Here is a 24,546-nt window from a genome sequence, read left to right as displayed (position 1 = left end):
ATGGTGGTCTTTCTAATCTCTCTGTTAGAGTTCTCTTCTGAAAGCATCTACATCTTAGACAGATGCTCTAGTGTAGGTCTTGTCAACAAGAGAATGGCAAGCCAGTTTACAAGCAGCATTTAGAAAATATCTAACTTGACATAATACACTAGAGCCCAGCAGATTTCACAGATACAGTATTTTGATATGTTTCTTTGTTAGCAGCTATATTTGTATTGGTGCAGAACTTGTATGAAGATATGTTCAGGTGAATCAGTTACTGAAATTCTGAAAAATAGAATAGAGTGAATTGCAGTGGTAACCAAGTACCATAAGAAAGGTTTATTCACGAAGTATATGAGGATATAGACACTGGGAGGTGATGCCTCTTCGCTTGCTGCTGTAAAAATACTCTTGGCAGTGAGAGAGAATCAGCATTGACAATGAATTGAGGTCAGGACATTCCGTGATGCCATTGCACCAGAACTAATTGATGTGGTCCACTAGCTCCTGAAGAATAGCAGAAGATTAGCAAGCAGGCTCATAGCTGAGATTGTGGACATCAGTGCATATCACCTTCAGTAAAGACTTTGGGATGAAGAAATGTGTTGACAAGATGGGCACCTCGAATGTTGAACAGTGACTAGAAGAGAGTTCATCTCGATAGTCCAAAAGAACTTCTGAGGATGTTTTAAATTAACCAAGCAAAAATGGTAAGCAGGCATAACGTGGATTATATCCTAATACTCTCAATAGAAAATGCAGTGGAAGTGCACACAGTCTCCATCTTGTAAGAAATTCAAGAAGGTGACTTCAGTTGGTAAGGTCCTGGTCACAGATTTTTAGGACAGTGAAGGTTAACACTTGACTGACAAGACAACAGACAGGAGTATCAAAACACTGTCCTAGCAAATGGAAGTGTTTGCGAGAAGCTGAGAACAAGTGGTATGAAAAGTTGAGTTGGGAGGTCTTAATCATCATCCTATATGTCAAATGACCATTCTAGTTTTGAATTGCTTTCTGGCAGACTGGACTCCTTCAGACTCTTGCCTACTCTTTCAAGTTATAGCAAGACTTGCGTAGGATGGTTTTCATAGATGATGGTGAGGTGTTTGCAACAGTTGAACAATTTCTGGATGTGGAAAGCAGGGACTTTTGAAATATAGGCATAGCCAAACTATAGCTGCTCTAGGCCAGGGCTGGTCAAGCTGGGGCACATACTACAAGTGGCAGAAGAAGCCTGTGTGTGTGGCATGCAGCAAATAGGGAGGGGATAGGCATCACAGAATCAGATAGGGCAGAAAGTAGAGAGCAAAGCAGAAGATTGGGTAGGGAGATAGAACTATCTACTGCAACTAGCATGTGATTATTTGATTAATTTAATAAAAAGGAAAAAAAGAGGAGGCGGGGATTCTCATTCTTGGATCACTTCTATAACAGCAGTGCCATCTTAATTACTTTGAACATTTTAATGCATATTGTCCTCTTCTAAATACTTCTGCATATTTTCTGATATATTGCTACTTCTATCATTCTTGCCGAAGTATGAAATTAAAATTAATAATGACTTTTATGGATATTCGGGCAGCGCTGTACCACAATATTCACATTTATAGTTACCATCAAGCTAATTGATGGGATGCTGGATACTTTCAGTTTCTAACGCCACAGAAGTTGTATTAGTATGGCTTCTCACAGAAGCATCTATCTATATCAGAATATAAACTTGCTCATCTTAAATATGATAAGGTAGCTTATTGAGCCATTGCAAGTAGAGTACAACCTAGTTATAATAACTCCCGCTTTTGACAGTCTCAACAGCAGGAACAAATATTTTTAATTATTAGATGGAACAAATTGACAGACCCTATTGTAGCTAACATCCTATTTTAATGAAGTTTTCTCTTCATTCTACCAGGGGGTCTTTATAATGGATTTGTACTGTATTAATACAGAGCTAAAGAAGTTCTTATATAACCACCTCTAAAAGCCTATTACCTTACACTGTTTAGCTGAATTCATTGGAGGAGGAGAGTGACCTTAACACTTGTGCAGGGGTGCTACCAATCCTCTGTGTTAAACTTTATCAAATCTTTTCAAAGCGTGGGCCACATATTTTAATGGAGACCATGCCCCAGAGGCCACGACCAAGCCCTTCTGTTCACAGCAACTTACACCATCTCTTTTCCCATTTATAATTTTTAGAACTACTGTTTTAAATGTCTTTTTTGTATCATATAGTGGATAATATAATGTGGCACATAATTACTGTATTATTAAAATAGGCGAAGGACCCAAATCGTATTCTATACTAACTGGTAAGTGGTGAAAGAGGAACTCAGATTGCTTGGGCTCAGATCTAATGTGATGACGTCAGTGTTTCAATGCCAAGCTTTTAGATAGTGGGCTACGAGTAGAATTCACATCCCTGAATTAGGTACCTAATTCTCCTATATAGTGAACATAGAGAGAGAGGCAGGTACCTCAAATATGGATTTATATAGTACCTGTGCGGGCCGGGTGTGAGCCGGGCCCTTTTTTGTGCTCTGCGCGGGCTGTGGCCAGCAGCCCGGGCACACAGGGTCGGAGAGAACGGGCGACACGCTAGAATTAGGCACAGACTCGTAATGGTAGATTTAAAGATTGTTTACTTGCACCGAAGATGGTTGCGGTGCAGGCTGGAAAACTTGCTTGAGTTGCAGTTACAAACAAAACAACACGAATAATCACATGGAGTTTGCTAGGCTCCACGGAAACAGAGCTCCGGATGCCATTCCCTGGACAAGCGCTCCACCAAAAAAGAAACCTCGTAGATACTCTTAAAAAAAAAAAAAAAAAAATTATCGCTCGAAGACGGGAAGAGGTGGGCGGTGGATCAGGTCGCCAAACTCCTCTGAATCTCACACAGGGTTTCTATTACCCTGCTGTGTACCCCCACGAGATGGATGTGGAGTCCTCTTCGGCTTGGGCGGAAACCGCTCCAGCCTCTTATACGGCTAGCAGGCCAATCGTTAGCTGCCACATGGGAATAATTTAGAACTAGCCAATAGCGGAGAACAAATTTGCATGCGGGTGGCAGGAACTCCTTTGCACTGTGCATTTCTCTTGCAACTTGAGAAATGCACCCTGCAAAGGAAGCTACAAATTGGCGGGAAATTCTCCCTTGCACCGGGGTTCTCCTCTGCAGCAGAAAACTCCACCGTGCAATGAAGCTGCAATTTAGCGGGAATAATTCTAGTGCTGAAGCGCACACAAAATCATACCTTTGGGTTATGACAGTACCCAGCAAACTGAGTAGAAAGGTGCCATAGCCTTGGCAATAGGAAGTGCAGGAGAAAGGCATGTCTGCAATCCCAACCCCTTTTGGGCAATTTCTTCAGCAAATACTGGTTTCATTATTATGATGGAGTAAATTGACCGACTGTTGTAGCAAGCATGCTCTTTTAAAAAAAAAAACTTTAAGACTCTTGGGGTTGAGTCTGACACCCTTGAGTTAGAGACAGAGGTGTCAGACTCATCTGACCCCTCGGGCCAGATGATGGGTGTGGGGCTGGTCTTTGGAGTCGGTTTGAACCTGCTGACCCATGCGCCCAAGTCAGCGTGCAGGGCTGGTCTGAGATCCCCTGGCTGGATTCAGTCTATGGACCATATCTTTGACACCTCAGCCGTAACATAAAAGGTGAGTACTCTGACCACCTCCCTTTGCTCCAGCCATGTTTTTAAATGAAAGTGGTGCAGTTGCCGCTAACTGCTGAATTCAGTGCTGCTGTTGTGCTTAAGGTGCGCTGTGAGCTCACCTGTCGGATAGGGCAGGGGTGGTCAAAATGTGGGCCGGAGGCGGCCCGCCAGGCCATTCTATTTGGCCTGCAGGGCCCCTAAAAAATTAAGAAAATAAATATTTATCTGCCTCTGGCTGCCTGTCATTCAGCCCTCTGGCTTGTCAAAACTCATTAAGCTGCCCTCCATCTGAAATAATTGCCTACGCCTGAGATCGGGTCTCTCAGGAAACTCAGGCTAAGCGATTGTGAATGAAACCTGGTAAATGATATGGATAGTCTTGGCTAACCCAACATGGCAGCAGTGCTGGGCATGTACAGTAGGTAAACTTTAAGCTTTCAAGAAACTTAGTTGCCTGTGATGCCTAAGGCCACTAATCAGTTAGTCAGGGTGTTTTATCAATTCAGCACTTAAGCAAAGTTTTGGAGCCTAAGTCCAAGTCTTCTGCATCTGGTCCTTAAACTAAAGCTTGCCCATTATGCTGTATACAGTTAGTAAGTCATTTTATTAAAAAATACTTTGAGCATCTTTTTTTATAATTTGTATCCAATACATTTATTTATTTATTTATTACAGCTAGCAAAGTTTGCAGCTAGCAAAATAAATATTAATATGCCTGTCACATCAGAATTATTTAAAAATATTTTATATTATTTTCTAATTTCTGGAGAGTACAAGTACTTCCTTATGTCAGAATATTAGAAGTTGTTTTTGTAAATTTCAGCACGATTGATTTCTGTAGTAAATATGCGACTGCCATATTTACCCAAATTTAAGATGGCTTTCAATTGAAGACAACTCCCAATAATTAGACTCCACACATGGAAAGTTTTATTAAAATTTTCTTTTGTGTAGAATTTAATTTTTGGAGGGGCATCTTAAATTGCAGCGGGGCAAGCAGCAGGTGGTGGAGTCGTCAAGTCGCCTAACTCCTTCCCCTTGTTCCCTGACATCTGTCCCTCCCACACCTTGTCCCCTGCTGTCTGTTTCCCCCCTGTCTCTTGTCCCCCATGGCTGCATCCCTCAATGCTTGCTTGGCCCCCCTTTTGCTTTGTCCCTGACTGCCACTGCCCCACCATTAACTCTTTCTCCCTCCCCCTGTCACTTGTGCTACAGCTCTGGCTCTGACACCAATTTAGGCTGAGACATGGAGCATGTGGCGACTCCAGCCCCAGCCCCCATTCTCTCTGCCACCTCCACCCAGTTGTGCAGGAGCAGTTGTGACAGTCCCAGCCCTGGGCCTGGCCCCAAGCTCGTGTTGGAGTGAGAGCCAAAGGCACAGCAGCTGCCTATTCCCCCTGCTTGTACTCAAATCCAAGAGGAGTACCCATGGTGGGGAAAGGGGGCTCATCTTGGATTAATGGGGGAAAAGGTGGCTCATCTTGGATTCAAAATTAAATATGGTACAACTTCTTTGTATTATTTTTGGGTTAATGATATCAAATAAAAATTAGACATTGATTTTTTTAAATGTATTTATTTTGATCAATTTTGGTTATGTTGACTTTTTTTCAAAATAATTACCAAATGTAGTACATCATATAAAAGACAAAAGCATACGCAGAATAGTTGTGCTTTGCTCTGAGCAATAATATGTTTTAATAGGTTCTGAAATATCTCTTGTTTTTATACAAACATTACAAAAGCCAAATTGTCAGTTTGGAGGCATTACATACAAAGTTTCTCACCTCTCGGCAGGATATGGTAGTATATGTGAATATTTTATATGCACAGACAGATTTGATTGTTCTTTTGACTCTAATTTGGTTTGTCACTTATGGCAGGAAAGAAATCAATTGCCAGCAGACATGATGAGGTTCAGTTTGGAGGTAATTGAAGTCGGACTGACACACATAAATCCTTCATGTTAATTAATAGAAATGACCTGTTGTGACAAGAGACCCCTAATTAGCCTTCCATTTAAAGATGTAACAGCACAGATGATTTTCTGAAAAATGTAGATAATTCAGCAGATGAAGTTGAGATAATTAAAATATTGAGAAATAATCCTCCAGTTTCAACCAAAATGCTATATTTGCATATCAGTTTGTGGTCATTTGAGCATGTTACTGTATATCAGCTCAGGTACTGTTTTTTGAAACAAAGTCATTATATTCAGTAAATCTCATTTTCATTTCCCAGTTTAAGAAATGAATTTAATTCAACAAAGTCTAAGCTTTATTGTTTAATTATCTGTGTTTCCTTACTTGACTTTAGTTTTCTGTAAGCTTTGACAATTAAAGGCATATGTTTATAATTTCAGTTGGTCTGAGAAATAAAATACACATGGTAAACTAATATTAAACTGATCACAGTGTTTGATTTCAAATTTACACTATCAACATAATTGCACAATCTACAAAATTTTACACCATTGTTATAGAAATATTATAAGATTGCTCTTGAAGTATTGAGGAAAAATACTTCTGTATTTCTGCATTTGCAATGTTACGTTTTGCCTGTCACAACCCAAGGGTGTGATTTTTTGTTTGTGTGCTTCAGCACTGCTGAATTATTTCCCGCCACTTGTAGCTTTCTTTGCAGGGTGCATTTCTTCATTGCAGCAGAGAAATGCACGTTGCAAGGAGTTCCCGCCATTTGTATTCAGATTTGTGCCCCACTATTGGTCAGTTCTAAATTATTCCTATGTGGCGGCTAGCGATTGGCTTGCTAGCCGTATAAGAGGCTTGAGTGTTTTCCGCCCAAGTTGGAGGACTCCACGACTATCAGAAGGAAGAGAACTTCACATCTTGTGAAGATCTCTAAGCGCTGCGGAGCCTATCGGACCCAGCGTGTATTTCAAGAAGGCTATAGGGGTCTGATCAGCATCTAGCCTCTCCCTGTTGCCGCCCGATCCCTCGACGTACTCTTCCCTTCGTGCAAAGTTCCACGGAGCCTAGCAAACTTCGTGTGAGTGAATCCAGAGCTCTACCCGGGGTTCGAGTCCTAAAGTTTTTTTTCTTCCCGTCGCCGAAACCCCATTGCGACGTACCCTTATGTTCTGCAGGTTCGAGTTTTGTGTGTTGTTTTGTAACCGCAACTCAAGCAAGTTTTCCTGCCTGCACCGCGACCATCTTCGGTGTAAGTAAAATAATCTTAAATCAACCACTAAGCGTCCGTGCCTAATTCTAGCGTGCCGCCTGTCTTCCTGAACCGGCGTGTCCGGGCTGCTGGCCACAGCCCGCCGCGCAAAAAAAGGGCCTCGGACCGCTCCCGGCCTGCACATTGCCGTGTTCACTTTTACTTAAAGAAAAACATTTTAAATATATGAAAATGAGATGGAAAGGTATAGTACCCAAATGCAAATCAGATGCATATTTTCAAATGTATATCAAATTGAACATGTCCTTTTATATGTGTTTGTTTGGATACAATTTCTGTTTATCAAGTCTTTAATAATCAAAACCCTGTGGGCTTTGAACTGAATTTTGTATGAAGATGTTTTTTGGGTGCAGGGTGGACTGAATACTGTGGCACATTTCTTTTTTGGTTTCCTGGAAGTAACTATAGAAATCTCAGAGGTTTAGAATGAATTGAAGATGGAAAGTAACAGGATAGTATACTGCAAATATGTCTTGTCATTTTTGTTTTGATATTCTAGTTAGTAGAAATCTCAGTTTTGGAATGTGTTTTAATGGATGTTGGCATGAGATTTTGTATCTATGTTGCATAAGTTTAGAAGTTTAGATGCAAGTTTTGAGAGATGATTCAAGCTTTACTATTGTTACTCCATGATATGCTTCTCTCTCTGATAATATTGAATAGATTCGTTAAGTGGGTTTTACTGTCAAAATATTTACTCGTGAAATTCTTGCTAACATTCCCATTGTAGTTAACATCCCAAGAAGAATGTTGTAGTGATTTGTTTTGTGCTGTTTGAAATCTGTGCAGTATCAGTTTTGTTTGCTAGCTAAAGCCTTCACAGCCGTAAGGCTCATTTAAATGCAAATATTAGATTCAGGATCAGAAATCTGCAGTGGGATAGATTCTGTGGCTGTAGAATTATAGAAAGCAGATAGATGTTTCACTGTCAGATTTGTTTTACTTGCTGAAAGCACATCACAATTGCATTGGTTTGTGTAACCATCTAGACATTTTTCATTAAATTTGGATTACTTCTCTTGGGTTTGTGTGTGTGTTTTTTGTTTTGTTTTTTCATATAATGACAGATGAACAATAGCCTCTGAACTAATTGTTGTCTTTTGCTTACAGGCTGCTGAATCAGGAATAATAAAAGTTAAAACAATAGCTGCACGAAACACTGATGTTCTGGCAGGTAATTATTTACTATACCAATCCAAAAGGGCACATGAGTTTGTCTCGCACAGAAAAACTTGTAGAAAGGTGTTTTGGATAAGTACAAGCATTGCTTTTGATGGAATATGCTTCTGTAGGACATAGAAAAAAATCCAAGAATATTTGGGAATTTTGTGCAGTACTATCCCTGCTGTTTCTATATTGACATTGCTGAGAGGCTCTATGTTTTCTGTGGATCTTCTACAGAACTGCTCAGTGAGCACACACAAAGCAATAAAAGTATTGCCGTCTCAGTATTTCAAAATTCTCAGTATGTGTTTTTCCATTATACTGTGGCATCTGGTCAGTTATATACTATTCCAGCGATGGGCAAGTGTTGTCTATGAACTTTTACGATATGATTCTCAGGTGATTGTCTGTTTAATTGAAGAATCTAGCCTGAAGAAACCAGTTCCCAGCAGGCAATGATTCACCTTAATTTGTACAGTATAGAGGTTTTTCAGTTTAAGATACATTATTGCCTTTTGGGACTGGAATTATCTGTGACTGGAACTCTGTATCCACTTCTTTTTTTTAACACACTGTTCTGCTTTTTGCAGCTTTATTCAAATGCGTGTAAGCTGTTTTCTTGTAGATAGCTATTAAAGCTCTCAGCAACATTTGGAGGCCCCTGTATTAATACATCATTGCTCTGCTCAGCAGTACAGTATAACCTCATGAATCCAGCATGCTTGGGACTGAGCACCTGCTGAAAATATGAAAATTCATGGTTTTTTGAAACTGGGGCACCAGCCAGTCCTGGAGTAATTCAGGAGGGGGAAGGGTAGCAGTGGCTGGTCCCAGAACAGTAGCCGCACACAGTGCGGGGTGGTGGATGGTAGCAGCAGCCACCTTGTGCAAGCTTCCCCCTCCGCTACTCCGGGACCAGCCGCCACTACTCCCTGATGAAGTGTAGTTTTAAGTAGTGCTGGATTTTTGATAATTCTGGATTTTTGGTATACTGTACTTATGTAAGGTTCTTGCAAGACATGAGCTGTTTGAAAGATTCAAATAAGATTATATGAAGTGTAAGACTATTCTTACATTCCCTTTTTAAAGAATTTTGTTTTTAGAAATATAAAAATACTGTTAAGGAGGCACTTTTTCAAATACTTGTTGTTTTTTTTTTAAAAAAAAAGAGTAGCTCTGTCCCTCAATATTTTACTTTAAATGCTTCTTTTTTTATTTGTTTATTTTTCTTTGTTTTTATTGCTGTCATGAATGCTGACATAAGTGGGAAAACTATGCCAGGTAATGTCAGCTATGCATCAAAATACACAAATAGACAAGGAAGAAAATTTAATTAACCCTTTTGGGAAACTAACAGGGTTCTTTAGGTATACAGACTTCAAGTTAAAACATCTAGCTTATATCTCTGTAAGATGCATTTTTTCATTCCCAGGTGGAGGAATTGTGAAAGGTCATGGCAGTCTGGGTATAGCTGTAGTACGGTTGGAGTGTCATAGCCATGGTGGTCCAGGAAATGTGCAAAAAGCAAGGGTACTCTGGTGATATCTTTTTATTAGACCAACTGTATAGTTGAAAGAGTCTTTTTGTCTTTAAAGGAATACTTTCAAAGTGTTTTTCATATTTCATAAGTACTTTTTTATTTGGAATCTTAAACTGAAATGTATTCAGTGTAATTTGTTTCATTCACCAACAAAGTGCACAGATACATATTTTAGTTATAAGAATACTTGTGAGCTGCAGCTACAATACAAAACTGCCTGTAATTTCCACATAATCTTGTGTACAGTGCTGACTAGCTTAGCTTTGCTATTTAAATATGATATAATCAGAGAGAAATTACTTGATGGGGAAACCATGCATGCCTGCCATGGAGCTTTGTGTGTCAACATCTCACTTTATAGTTAGTCTCGAGAGGCAGTGATTAACTGTGTTAGTCTGAAGTCGGGCAGAAAGCAGGGTAAGGTGGCACATTCAGGCAGTGGTTCTCAATCATTTTGGGGTCAAGGAACCCCATAACCACTTTTTTTTTATGTGGCACTGCCCCTGGCAAAGAACCACTATTGGTCCTGTCTCGGTTTACCCAAGTGCTTCTTTGCCCTGGTTCTGCTGCCAACAGGGGCTGTGCAACAGTGATGTAATGCCCTGTGTTGCACAGCCAGCCCAGGAAGGGCTGAGCCACTTGTGTGCACTCCTCCTGCATTAGAGCTTTGATCAGCCGAAAGCAGGCAGGAGTTGCCTTGTGCTGTGCATCTCTTTCTTGTCTGGCATCCCCAGCACTCCTGGAAATGGAAGCAGATTCCATTTCCAGAGAGAGTTCCACCCATATCTTTTTCTGAGAGGAGTTTAGGGAGGTGAACTAGAAAGAGCTGCACTGAGACAGCTTTGTTGCCTGCTTCAGCGTCCTAAAGCAGGCAGCAAAGATGGCCCTAGTGGAAGGCAGGCATACAAGAAAGTTTATCTGGCCGCTGCTTTCATGGCACCCCTGAGAGGGCCTCGAACACCCCAGTTGAGAGCCACTGCATTACAGATTAACTGGTTCAGCAAGGCATGAGCTTTCATAGGTGACAATCTACTTTGGGTGTCTCATATCTGATGAAGTATTTTGTTGCTTACGAAACCTCGTGTCTCTTTGAGCCAGTTAGTCTCTACGGAGCCACCTTACCCTACGTTCTGCCAATATTTAGTAGTGATAGTCTCTTTAAGGCAGTGGTCACCAACCAGTGGATCTTGATCCAATGGTAGATCTCGGACCTCTTGCGGTAGATTTCGGAGCCTCTTGGAGTCAACCCAAGGCTGTGGTGGGGGGCCCGCATATGCTGCATACGTGTGCGCCCCAGCCCAACAGGTCAGTTAGTGGGGGAGGGAAGGGGCGGGGCCTAGATCAAGGCCCTCCTCGGTGAAGGACAGTGCCAAAGAGGCAGGATCAGGGGTAAATTGAGTGGGGCCCCGGCCGGGTGGGGAGGTGCATCCCCAAATATTTTTTTTCCTTCTGCCTCAAACTGCCCCCCCCTCCCCCCCCCAAATTACCAGCTTTGTGTGGGGGCGGCGCATGGTAGATCTTGGGTTGCTTTTAAATGCCAAAGGTGATCTCCTACTTAAAAAGGGTGCAGACCATTGCTTTAAGGGCTTTTCCAGTTTTTTAAAGAATTTTATTTTTTTTTCTAATTGTCAGCATTTTTTTTTATGTAGCTCTAGATCAGTGTCTGCTTCTGTTAGATTTAGTCTTACTTCCCTTCTCCTTCTCCCCCCTGCATTTTATACAGATTTTAGAGAAGGATATATGCGCACTGTTGCAGCTGAAGATTACTCCAGGGTTGGGGACAGAAGTTACACACAAACTGGCTTAAGTCATCAGAAACTGGTTTAAACCTGTAACGGAACAGAAATTCAGTACAGATAAACCAGATTCAAAATGACTGAAACTGGTTTAAGATAAACCTGGTTTAATGTAGTATCATACTTAACTGATTTGGGTCAAATTTGGTTTATGAAACTTCTGTTCCAGACCCCTTCCTGGTTTAAGCTAAATCAGTCTCTCAGCATCCCAGCATGCTTTCCAGCCCTGGGCTGGGATGTGCTGTCTGGTCCATCAGTGAAGGGTTGGAGGGAGGGACTGCCCCCCCCTCCCGTCCCAGCAAACCCTGGCTGGAAACTGAGGCTGGGATGGAGGAGGGGCATTAAACCCCTCTTCCCCTGGTTAAACCCTCCTTCCCCTGAGTACAGTTACACTGCCTTGCTAAACTTACTGAAGGTTACTGCTGGCTTCAACTGTGGACTACAAATCCCAGAGGCACCTGGAAGCAGGAAAAGGAAGTGATGAACAACACTGCAGAGTCCCACTTTTGTAATTCTGGGCTGAAAACCCCAGAGACCTCGGGGGCAGCAGGAAGAGGACGTGAACACACAGTCCATGCTAGCTACATGCCGGAGAGCCATACTTTAGTACCCCCCAGGTGCAGGCATGTGGCTGAATCAAAAGTAAATGTGTCCAGTTGTTTCTCAATTTAATCTCTGTAGTTTAGACTACCCTACAAAGACTGAATCGATTCAGGCTTGGACTTTTTGACTGTTTGTACTTAGCCTAGTTGAGAAATCAAATGCATTAAGCATTATAAGTGTTAAAAAATTTTAAGAGAAGAATTGGTGACCTGTGAAATGTATGTTTATCAGGGCCTGCATCTAAATGTTCTTAGTTTGATGCCAGTGCTTTTGTTTTGGATGAAAACATCTATCCAGTATAAGTTAAAAACATTTAATTCCAAAGGCTAATTGATGTGGGTTTTTTTTAAGAGAAATGAATGCATTGTGGATTCTGATGTTAATTACCAAAACAGATACCTTTTGTAATTTTAAAAACATGGTAGATAAAATTCAGATAAGCTAAGGCAGACAAGGTTCCTTGGGTGAATTTGATATCTTTTATTAGACCAACCCAAATAGTTGGAGAAAAGTTATTAAGCAAGCTTTCGGGTTGAAAAAGACTTTTCATTCCATCCAGGAAGAGCACACACCAACTGCTGAAACTTCCTTAGCCTGACGAAGGGTTTTTGAACCCGAAAGCTTGCTTAATAACTTTTCTCCAACTATTTGGGTTGGTCTAATAAAAGATATCAAATTCACCCAAGGAACCTTGGTCTAAGGACATAGGCAGACAACACAGCTACAAACTAAACCCCTGCAGATAAGCTAAGGTGCATTTTAACTTCTCAGAAATAGAGTTAATTGTTTTGGTTCTTTTAGAAGAGTCTTGAAATTGCTGTAACATACAATCTTAAGTTTTTACATGGCTTTCAATGTATTTGTGGTCTCCCCAGTATTTCCCTCCTGATAGTAACCTTGAGTTTGAACTGTGGCATATAAATGATGTTATTTTTACATGTTTGGCTTTGACACATTTCAAAAAACCTTTACTGTTTTCACACCATTAATAAGTTTTATTAAACTAGTTCTGCTTTAAAAACACTTACTTTAATCTTTTTTTGCAGAAGTGTTTTTAAAGCAGAACTAATTGACCAATCAAATAGTGTCATAAAGTGCAGCGGACCTTGATGCAACTGAATATCTGGCTTTTAAGACTGAAATTAACGTCTGGATCAATATTTGGTATAGGTGGGGTGCTTAAGTGTTAGATTGAGCTTTGTAGGTAAAAATTTCTCTTAGATTTTCATGTTGTTTATGGATAACTATGAAAATCTGGTTGAATAATTTTCATGTTTTATGTCTATTAAAATTTTCCAATTTTTTTCAGCTTTTTTCCCTTGCCTGTTAGTGTGTTAACACCTTTTTGTTTTCCATCCATTTCACAATTGTACTGGGAGTCTTTACTTCTGTTTCAATTTATTTATACTGTTAAGTTTCATTAGAATTCAATGACAGCTTGGAAAAAATTGTAAACTAAAGCACTTTGGTTCAATTGTCAAAAATGTTAATTTTTGAAAACTCATTTTGTTAGACAATCATCAAACTTTTTTCCTAGATGACTAATAGTTATAGTTACAAGCTTGTGTGCCTATGCCTCCTTGAGCAAAGCAGCTTGCTTTTTAGTTTTTTAGTTGGTTTTCTGTTTTAAAGTTTTTATATGTTTTTTAAATAGCCACGATAGATGAGTGAGTGACTTGTGTTACTGTAAAAAATCATGAATAACACTGCAATTATTTTGAACAGGCATTCAGCGTTAGGTATAATATCCAAATCTAGGGATCTGAAAAACTGTTTATATGTCCCGGTAGTGGCTGTGAAGGAAGTGTCATATTATGGGCTAATATTATAATTATAAAAACCCTTATAACATGTTTTTGTGGCTTTTAACTTCTTGATGTTGCTTCTGACATCTGTAGAATTTTTCTTATCTGGAATTGGGACAAAAAACTTGCATAAAAAAAACACTAGTGAACTAGCAAGCCAAAAAGTGGTTTGGATTAATCAGTAGTTTCTAACTTTTATTTTTTTTCTTTGTGCCCCTTTTATTTTTAACTTTAATGTTACTGATATTAACTCTGAATGAAAAATAATTTCAAATGGTGGGGGGAGAGAATTTTCCTTTCTGAAAAATGTTGAAATAGGTTAATTTGTATTTGGTTGGTTAGTTTGTTTTTAAAGCAGAGAGAGATTGAAACTGACTCTCTTCCACAACTGAATTAATTAAAAAATAATTTTCTAACCGAAGAGATATAGATAGATATGTTGCCTTGAATGATGGCAATCTCTATATAGATATAGATAGATATCTATCTATATAGAGATATCTATATAGATATAAAATATAAATTATATTTAGATATAGATATATAATTGGCATATCCATAACTCTGAATGATTTTTTTATACCTCCCATCATTCAAGGCAACATGTCTGTTGATAAATAATGTTTATATTTTTCCCTGCCCACTCTTGTCTGCACTTCTGTGTCTCTTCATACTATGCATATAATACCTTAGTCCTGCAACTATTTGTACATGAACATCCAGTAGTATGAGGAGTAAGGAATGTGTTAATGTGAGACTGTGAAGAATCTGGATTTCCTAAGGATAGGAAATGGCTCATAATGAAATAAGCCATAATCACCCTAAAGAACATTTAGGGTTGGGGAAAGGTAATAGAAGCATCAGGCTGAGTAAGATGGAGGTAACCAAGGCACAAGAGAATGGTAGCTGTGGGATGTGAGAGAGGATAGCTAAGGGAAAACAGGACAGAGCATTTTGGTAAGCTAGGTATTAATGAGAGTAGTGACAGCTCTCTTTCTGCATCTAGTTGCTTTTCTTTCATTAGTTCTAAGATTGTAGATTCCTTTTGTTTCTGATTAGGAAGTATATAACTATTAGTATTTACAATTTGTATGCTTTTGCCTTACGCTGTTCAAAGTTGTAAATTGTTAAAAATTGACCAGCCTTCTTTTATCTCTATTCAAAAGCATTGAAAGAGAACAGCTCAGAGGTAGTTCAGCCCTTTCTAATGGGTTGTGGAACAAAGGAACCAAAGATCACACAGCTGTGTCTAGCAGCCATACAGAGACTCATGTCACATGAAGTTGTTTCAGAGGTAAGGTTATACAGTGGGAAAATATTATCTGGCATTGATATATTTGAAGGATTTAGTGCTTTAACAAAAGATACTTTTTAAAAAAAACTCAAAATGCTATTTAAGAGTGAACACATTTTTGTACTTTAGAATTAACATAATCTTGTGGATGATGTTTCTAACTGCAAATAATTTCTGAAGTCAAATCTACCACTTGAGAGCCAAAGGAAAAATGAATTAAATAAAAAAATATGATTGGTATCTTTTTATAGACTCTATGCAAATAGTTGGAATCCTTAGCTGGTTTACTAACAGTTATCTAAAAAATACTGTTCCCAACGTTCTATTGTCTTAGTCTCTGATCACTGCATACCCAGGGAGATTCCTCATACACAACAAAAGTAGTAGTTTAACAAGTTTGTCTAGTGTAGTTCTGATGCTGGAAAGGTCAGGGTAGATACTCAGTTATCAGTAAGTGTCATGCGTTGTTTCATGCACAGTCTGGATTATGCCTTCCTATATCTATGCATTTTGTATTATAATAAAGATAAAATTGCATACTATTTCTCATACAATATAACATACAACTATTTCTACAGCCAGTAACTGTGAATATAATGTTTTGTGGTACTGTTTAATCTTGTGTGTGTCATTATTTTTTAAAGTAGCACTCTGGTATATTTAAAAATATTTATTGAGCTGTATTTATCCAATAGAATTATAGTGTGTTTTTTCAGCGATTTATAGTTTTTAACTTAAGTGTTTAAGTAAAGTATTTTGTAGTTAATTGCCTCATCTCCTGTGATAGTGGGAGCCCACCTTTTTGGCAGGTATGCTACAAATTATCCCTGCTCTTTGTCTGGGTGCTGCTCTGATCCTTTTCCTCTGCCTGATCTGCTGCTCTGCTTTCTGTTCTCTGCTCTGTGCTCCCTGCCTCATTTCCAGTTCTGCCTTCTGCCCCTTCCCTGATCCATCTCATGCCACACATGGAGGCTGCCTGCCTGTGGCACTTGTGCTGCAGATTGACCACTCCTGTTCTATGAAAACTTGTGCTTCCAGTTGTAAAATAACTGTATGTTGATGAGATGTTTAAAAAATGTGTTTTAAAAAAAACCCTACATGGATAAAAGCCTCTAAACAATATCTAGGACAGCGAAATTAGTGTTTCATATTTTATTTGTACTTTTAAGGTTGTAGGAAAAACTGAATTCAGTTCGATATATGTGTGAGTATTGTTTACATGGATATGCAATCATGGTACTGGGTGTCAAATTTTTATGGACTTTAATTGAACGTATACACTTTTATCTTTATAGGCTGCAGCTGGGAATATTATTAATATGCTTTGGCAGCTGATGGAAAATAGTCTTGAAGAACTCAAATTACTTCAGACAGTTCTTGTGCTTCTAACAACAAATACTGTTGTGCATGATGAAGTACTGTCCAAGGTAGGAATTTGTTGACGTAAACTACAATAATTAGGATATAATGATTAATTTTAAAGTAAATCCACTGAAGGAATATACTTATTTAAAGGTTGCAGTTTAGGCAGCAATTCTGTAAGTGTTCATATATGTGTAAAGTTACACTTGGAAGCATAAGGTACAGTAGATATGCATAAATGTGTTTGATAGACGTGCACCGATACATGAGTCTGATATCGGTTTGGCACCAATATAGAGAAAATTGACTGTATTGGAAATTTTCCTGATGTGGTTGATAAATGCCCTGTGCATTCATGCAGCTGGAGCACGGCATGTAGGCATGGTTTGTCTGGGGTGAGGTGGGAGGATGGTGGCTCCCGCCACTGCACACGCTCCAGGAGGGGATATGTTTTGTCGGGGGTGGGGGGGGGGGGTGGTGCCCCCCGCCACTGCACACGCTCCAGGAGGGTATGGGGGGGCTTGTGCCCCCTAGATCTGCGTGGGGTGGGTAGGGGCTGCGCCATGCTCTTCCCGGTGGGGGCTGGACCAGGCTGCCCCCGCAGCTGGCCATGTGGGGGGGGGGGCCCCTACGGCAAATTTTGGGGTGGGTGCAGCTCTCCCCATAGCCCCTTCCCAGTGCCGCTGCCTTCCCCAAGGGCAGCCCAGCCCAGCCCCTATGGAGAAGAGCCTGCCACAGGCCAGGGCCCCAGCCTGCAGCTGCAGCCCACCCTGCCCTGCGCAGATCCAGGGTCACACCCCTCTCCTTCCCCCATTCCCTCCCAGGATGTGCACAGCAGCGGGAGCTGCCACCCCTTCCCCAGGCCCCTGGATGAGCTGTTCATGGCTCTGTCCTGCACCCTGCTCTGTCCCAGCTGGGCAGCCCCACTCCCTCCCTCACCGCGGGAGCCTCAATCTGCCTTCCCCTTCCACCACAACAGACTTGCCAGCTGGACGCTGCTTTTCAAGCTGCCGGGCTGTGCATCAGAAATTGGATCTGCATTGGCCGATATACCTCCTTTAAAATGGGCTATCGGTATTGGCCCCAAAAATCTCTATCAGTGATTGGCCATATATGATATTTTATAAACAGTTCAGACTTGTGCACAAATTCATTTTAATACTTATAAAGTGGGAACATTTTAGACATCTGTAACATTGATATATGGAATGCACTTTTTCATTTAAATATTCAAAGAAAATAATAAAGATTATTTTATCTTTTTCATTCAGAAGTCACAACTTAAGTCCTGAGTATTTCAGATAAGTAGAGTGTAAAAATGGATGCTTTGTCATCACAAAACGTTTTTCATTTAAATAACTTGAAGTACTTTATTAAATAAGAGTGTAATTGCATCCTCTTTTAATTAATGGGGAAAAATTGAGTTGCTTGTGATCAGATATTTGGCCATTGTCCATCTGATATAACTTGAAGGAATAATCAGTTACCAGCTGCCTCTTGCTGTTATGTTTCTGCTACCTTTAAGGTCACATCCATTATTGAGAAATATTAGAAAATGAAATCTGTTTATAGGGGTTAAATAAGTCTCACTTTTCCCAGTGTTGCGCATTAAAATAAATTCTATAATAAGGAAATTTCAAGAACTTTAAACAATTTTGTTAATATCTGATAGCCTATAAGCTACAAGACAAGAAAAAAGATTTTTTTACAATACAGTATTTTAAATGGTTGAAAGAGGATTTGTCTTTGTACCTGAAGATATGACCTATTACTAATTAGTCTTCATTAGTAGTCATTTTAAGGTGTCCCAGTGAAGCTGGCAAAATATTGGTAGTGAAGCAGGGCTGTACACATTGGATTTGTAGGATTTAAATATAGAATGTGTGCTAATGAAATACTCTAGTATGCTATTATTTTGACCAATTTAGTACTAAAGAAAATATCTGCAGATTACTGTTGCATGTGTAGTAATGTGTTAACCAAAACATGACTTTGTATAGCAAAGATCTGAATTAAGCCATTTCATCTGAATCACTTTGACTGTAATAGAAAATGACAGACAAGGCCATTAAATGCATCTTTTGTTGATATTTTTATCTTCACTATAAGATCATATCAATTGAAATGATGGTAGTTTCCTTTTTAATTTAAAATGTTAAATAGATCTAGTATTTCTTCTTAAGGCCTGACGCTTAAGAACTTTTCTCTTTCATAGGCTATGTCTTAAAAGAAATATGTTTTATTTTGGTCTGCATTCAAATAAATAGTGCCTATCCCAGGCATTCTAGACATCTTTGCCACAACTTTTAACATCTCACAAATCCATAGCATGTGGTCACATTCAAAGCCTCAAAGTATGGAACTTGCAAATCCAGAAGTTCCTGCTTTATTGCTAATATTTTGCCTTTGGGGTATGAATGTCATATAACAAAATGTTGGTATGCGTGTATGAGATGGTTGTCGAGATTAATTTCAGTGGCCTTTACACTCCTTTTTCTAAGAGCTTGTCATTTATAGCCCCAGTCAGAAAAGCTAGTTTATTAAGAAATTACTGAAGAGACTTGACTTCCCTGCAAAAACATTTTATTCACCCATAGTATTGACAAATACTAATGATTTCTTAGACAATAGTACCTAAAACACTTCTAAACCTTAGAGGAAAGTTTAATATTTGACCACATAAAATTATTGCCTGATGATAAGATTGTCTTTGATTGCTCTCTGCAAATGTTCATGAAATAACTAATGTTTGTCTAAATAATGTTTTATGGGACTAAATAATATTTTTTACTTAAAGTTTGTTTATAGAATATTTTTCTAATAAAATGTTGATTACCAAATTTGTTGCAACAAGTGGGTTCAGTTAGAAGTGTTTACCTAGAAAATAACTGAGGTGAGGTTTTTTTATAGTTTCTTTTTGCTTTGTTTTTTGTTTTGTTTCATTTTTTGAATGATCTGGAAACATGGAATTGATGAAGTACTCTGCTGTTTTTAATTCTTTCTCTGCAGCTGGACTTCAGTAACTGTTTTCTTTTAGGTTCTTACTTGTTCTTCTGTTTTTCCTTCTCTTCTATAAAAAGGAAACCCCTCACTATATAAGACTTTTTAATAGAAGTAGTTTTAAAAACAAGCATGTTTCCATGATCAGTAACTTAGCATTCTAAATGTATTAAACTACACTCATGCATCTGTATAGCCTGTCTTCGGAAAATACAGTAAGAAATGTGGAACCCATGGTACATTTCTGCTCTGAATTGCAGCCCATATGCCAATGAGGCTTTATTAGTTATGCTACTAGGCACCCTCCTGATACCCATTTCCTAAATAGTTCTTGTGTTGTTGGCAGGACTGCCATTTGAGTCAGGCCTGTAATAACAATCTAGCAAAATTTAAAGGTGGACCATGTTAGATGTTATCTTTCATTTGAAGCAAGATAATAAAAGTTCTGACCCATCTGTATCTTAAATTCTGTGGTACTTTTTGCAAGAGCAGTTTAGTTTAATTGAAGAATTCCGTGCATCAGAATTTCCCTTTACAGCTTAGATTTTATAGGTTTGGGGCTTTTTTCCTTTCACTTCCCATTTTAAACAGGGCTTTGAAATGTGTTCTGAAATGGTTGTCATAGTCTTGAGCTCCAAAGTTAAAGCATAGGTTAAAAAAATACTAGGTTTAGTTTAGGGAACAAATTTGGAAATCCTTCTCAGATGTTGTTGATCCAGATAAATAGACTTCTTTCTCCTCTTATACACCCTGAATTGTTTGCTTCTTTGTAATATATGTATCCATTATTTTTATGTATAATACCTAAGCTTTAGCTAGTAGATGTTGCACTTATGCACTTAACTACAGTGTCAGAGAGGTTAAGGCATTGGGTTCTTCTTTTTTCTGGATCGCTTTCTTCTCTTCTTCCTTGGAAATTTAGTTTATAGTTTTTATCACCATCACCCAGATGCGCTCAACTAGAAACAAGACAGTTTTATCCAGGACCACTAATGACTGTGGCATGTGGAAGTTTAATGTTGTAAGGCAATAGGAAATTGTTCTGCTCTTTATGCTTTTTTACACAAAACTGGTAAGGAGATTGAGGGGCTACGTAGTGTGTACTTTATTGGTAGGGACCTACCAAATTCATGGTGGGAGTGGGGTGCACTGTGACTCCATTAACCTTGCAGGTTCCTCTGCATTCCCTTCTTTCCCCCTGGCTGATTGGTGGAGAGGCCCTGCTTGTGGCTTGCTCCTCATCAGTGGGGAGGTAAAACCTGTGATTTTTTTTTTTTTTTAAATATGGTGATGTTTTTGCCTCCCACCACTGATTAGCTGAGGGGCTCTGGATGGGCCCTACTGTTTGCTGCTGACTGGTGGGGAGGCAACAACGCCACCATATTTAAAACTGTGGTTTTAGTTTCTCTGCTGATCAGGAGGGAGTGGTGGGGCCCTCTGTTAATCAGCAGTCGGAGGGGACAGGAGGCAGCAAGGGGTGAGGTGCGTGTAGAATTAAAGGAGCTGCTGTGTACTCTGCTTCTGCTGTGAATTCGGTAGGTCCCTATTTCTTGGGCTTGGCTATTCAGTTGGGGAAGAACAGACAGGAACTGTAGTCTTTACCTAACTAGTTAGAAGAGCAGTATTTTTAAACAGACTTGTTTGTGTCCTCTAGTTTCAGTTCCCCTTTCTGTTTCTATGGATCTTTCACACAGCAAAAGTGGGAAAAGACATTTTGCAAATAGAAATAAGTCATTGTAATTCCTCAAAAACTGGCATGGTGACAAGCAAATATAAGGTCTGAAACTACTTTCAGCTCTTTAAATTGATTACATATGCTGTGGACAGTATCTGTTTCATTCTATGCTATAATTGTTTTTTATTGCCAATTCCTTTTTTGAAGATTTTTCTCTACTCCTCTTTTGAATTGCTTGTTCTTTTAATTTCACAGTTTAAGAGGTTATATTTAACTTTATTTCTGTTGGTTCCAGTTAGGTCGTGTGTAACTTCTTGTACTGGGGGTGGCTTTAATATAATGCATATAAATTTTAGGTATTTTCTCATTTTGAAGGAATCCAGTAAATTTCTAGCTGTACTACTTTTAGAGGGGAAAAAAAAAAAACTCCCAAAATTTGCATATAGCTAAAATTTTAATCTAGAGGACTTCCAACAGATAGTTAGTTATGTGAATAGATGTAGCAGTATGCATTGTTTTATCTCTATTAATAGATTAAACAATTCATGTAAGATATTTGTATCAGTTATTTAGTTTCCTGTAGGAAATTGTACTTGGCTGCTTCTATCAAGTTAACTTCGTATATGAGGACTTAAAAGAACCCCTTGATGGTGCAGGAGGTGTTGGCTAGCTTGCCCCAGGTAGCAAACATGAACAAATGTTTGGCTAGTATTAGGAGGTTATTTAAAATATATAAAATCTTTTCATGCTTTCATTTATCTAGAAACTATTGACGGATACTAGTTACATGGGTCATCAGAATAGTTCAAATATTCAACTATTTATGTACAGAAAAATGAAAAATATTATGTTCCATCCTTTAGGTATATAAAAACATCAGAGTTACAGTATTTCAGAGACCTCTTCAGCACTCTTTTACTACTTTATTTTCTTCCAGAGAGATATTTAAAAAGTGAGATGCTGTGTTGAGAGGTAAAGGAACCAGTGCTGAAAGGGACAATAGATTCATTCTACTCTTCAGGTAGTGTTTTATTCCTGGTACTTCACACCTTAATCCATCCTTTGCAGAAAAGCAAATCTGGTAGGCTTTAAGCAAATCCAGAGCTTCACAAGTTGTATCCATCTCCACATTAAGTTAGTGGACTTTTTCTTTTTTTATTAACAGAGTAAAATAATCATTTGTTGTTTTTCAGTATAAGGGTGCTGAAATTTTGGCATGAATCTATATTGCCCCTGTGCCAATCAAATGTATTGCAGCTCAGCAGTAGTTATACTATGAGAGGGTCACTGCTGCTTGAGCTAAAATATGCCCCTAGCAATTTTAAAGTAGATGAACATGATAGTTTTGCTTGATATTGAATGCAACAGCATGGTAGTCCCTGTGGGAATACGTTGCATTCAATGACTCTCCTAATCGTAACAAAGAGAGTTTCAGAGCCAGCCTCTTGGGAAATTTACAAAATAAGTCTTTTTGTAAGATGTCTTGTGTTTGCCTCACATACCATCAGCATTTCTAAAATTATATCATTATTTTATTCTTTTCTATTGCTTCAGTGGTAGTTTGCATTCTCTTCTCTTACCATAACCCTGTCACTTTGTTTCTTGAAAAGTGTGAATCAGGCTTAGAGTTGCAATAGAAACTCTAATCTATATAGATCAAAAACCCCTCATACTTGGTAAAGGTAGTCTTCTGCATGGAAGCATTATTAGAAGGAAAAATGAAAATGTTAGGAAAGATGCTTAGTTCCTGAGTCCTGACTCCAGTATTAGAATCTATTCTTTAATTTGCCATGTGTAATTTTTAACTGGAAAAATATGTTTTCAGTAATTACTCCATTTATCTTTTTATTGCAACATACTTTCCAGTCTTTCAACTTTTTCAGACTAATATGTCCGGCTGAGATTTCATTTTTGGTTCTGGCTTGAAAGTGCTTTTTAAAAATCTCTGAACAGACATGGTGCAGCCATTCTTATGCAAAAAAAAAATGTGGGGAGATGTAGGCACTTTTCTATTGGCATCCAGCTCAGTATGACTCTAAATGTTTTATTGTTATAGTTAGGAAAAAAGAAAAGAAAACCTACTGTTCAGGTGACTGAGATTTGAAAGGTGCAATTTAGGTTAAAAATATTCCTCACTGAAGAGTTTTTGAAGGCCTGCTACAGAGGAAGTTGGTGTTGATTTGACTAAGTTTTATAAGCCTCTGAAAACTGCCTACCAGGCATGTGCATATCCACAGTTAGGTCGAGTGCATCTGTGCACTCATCTCCGTGTGCACTTCTCAAGAGTGTTTATTTCACATATGAGACCCAGGGTCTGTTACCTTATTTTTCACCTGTTATTCTTACACTCATAAATGTCCTATGAGCCTTGCCTCATACCTACAGGGCTGAGAATGAAGAGAGCCAAAGTTCTATTTTTCCATATGCTTGGCTCTTAATGTAAAAACAGTGAAATCATAATTTTGAATACAACATTAAATAGGGCTATAGCCGAAATGCAAATGCTGTAGTTTGGTGTAGCAGTAGTTGCCATAAAATTTTGATGGCTCTTTTGTGAAGAAATATGAGAAGGTTTTATGAGGGTACCTCATTGAGAGTTTTTGAATATCTTGTGTAATGGTGCACCAGTAGCTGACTTTAATGTCTTTTGGGTTTCATAGATGCACACTTTAAAAAAAGAAATAAAATGGGGTTGTGATGCCTAATGTTTACACTATAAATAGTTGACGTATAAATATCAAAGCTGAATAGAGCTAGCTACTGCAGTAGATGATGTGGTTTGTATAGATCAGGGTGTGCAATTATGTGAGCCCAAGGGCCACTTAGGGAGCTTTGGTGAGCTGTTGCAGGCTGGGTCAGCTCTCCCCACTGTCCCACAACAGCTCATCACAACTCCCTGAGTGGCTTTGCCCCTGGGCTGGGTGGGTCTGATGGACCCACTGGGGGACAAATGAAATCCCTTGGCAGGCCGGATGTGGCCTGCAAACCATATTTTGCCCACTAGGGGTGCACCAGTAAACACTTTTTTTGGCCGATACCAATGGCTGATTATTAACCAGCCATATTGGCCGGTATTGATCTGATAGCCAATATGCAGCCTGGCAGCTTGGAGAGCAGCGTCCAGCTGGTAATTCGGGGGGGGGTGTGCAGATTGAGGTCCCGATGGTGAGGGAGGGAGTGGGGCTGGGACAGGGCCAGGCACTACCCAGCCCAGCTGGGGTGGGGTTTGGGACGAAGCCACAGGTAGGTCATCTGGGGGGGTGGGGACAGAAGGGGGGCAGCTCCATGCTGCTGCGCATGCCCCAAAGGGAGGTATGAGGGGAGCATGTACCCCACAGATTTGTGCACATGGTGATAGCACGCTGCAGGTTTGGGGCCAGGAGCTGTGCCAGCCACTTCCCAGCAGGGGGGGTGGGCTAGGGCTGTGCCCAGGGCCGCCCGGGGGAGCG

General features: G+C 39.4%; 1 protein-coding gene across 6 annotated transcripts in view; it reads left to right on the top strand.

Moving 5' to 3' along the window:
• MON2 (MON2 homolog, regulator of endosome-to-Golgi trafficking) overlaps positions 1-24,546 on the top strand; it is a 140,997-nt gene that overhangs the window by 14,160 nt on the left and 102,291 nt on the right. For 5 of the 6 annotated variants that reach the window (XR_003093008.1, XM_025198764.1, XM_025198765.1 and 2 more), the window contains exons 2-4: positions 7,969-8,032; positions 14,933-15,060; positions 16,356-16,487. Coding sequence is in view for 5 of the 6 variants with exons in the window: in XM_025198764.1 (XP_025054549.1) it covers positions 14,974-15,060; positions 16,356-16,487 (219 nt within the window). In the remaining variant the exon portion in view is untranslated. The remainder of the gene's footprint in view (positions 1-7,968; positions 8,033-14,932; positions 15,061-16,355; positions 16,488-24,546) is intronic. The other variant, XM_025198763.1, reaches the window with a different exon arrangement.

The sequence above is a fragment of the Alligator sinensis genome, unplaced genomic scaffold (genome assembly GCF_000455745.1).
Source record: "Alligator sinensis unplaced genomic scaffold, ASM45574v1 scaffold375_1, whole genome shotgun sequence".
Classification (NCBI taxonomy): Eukaryota; Metazoa; Chordata; order Crocodylia; family Alligatoridae; genus Alligator; species Alligator sinensis.
The sequence above is the reverse complement of the archived record's forward strand: the minus strand, read 5'-3'. Positions and strand labels throughout refer to the sequence as shown.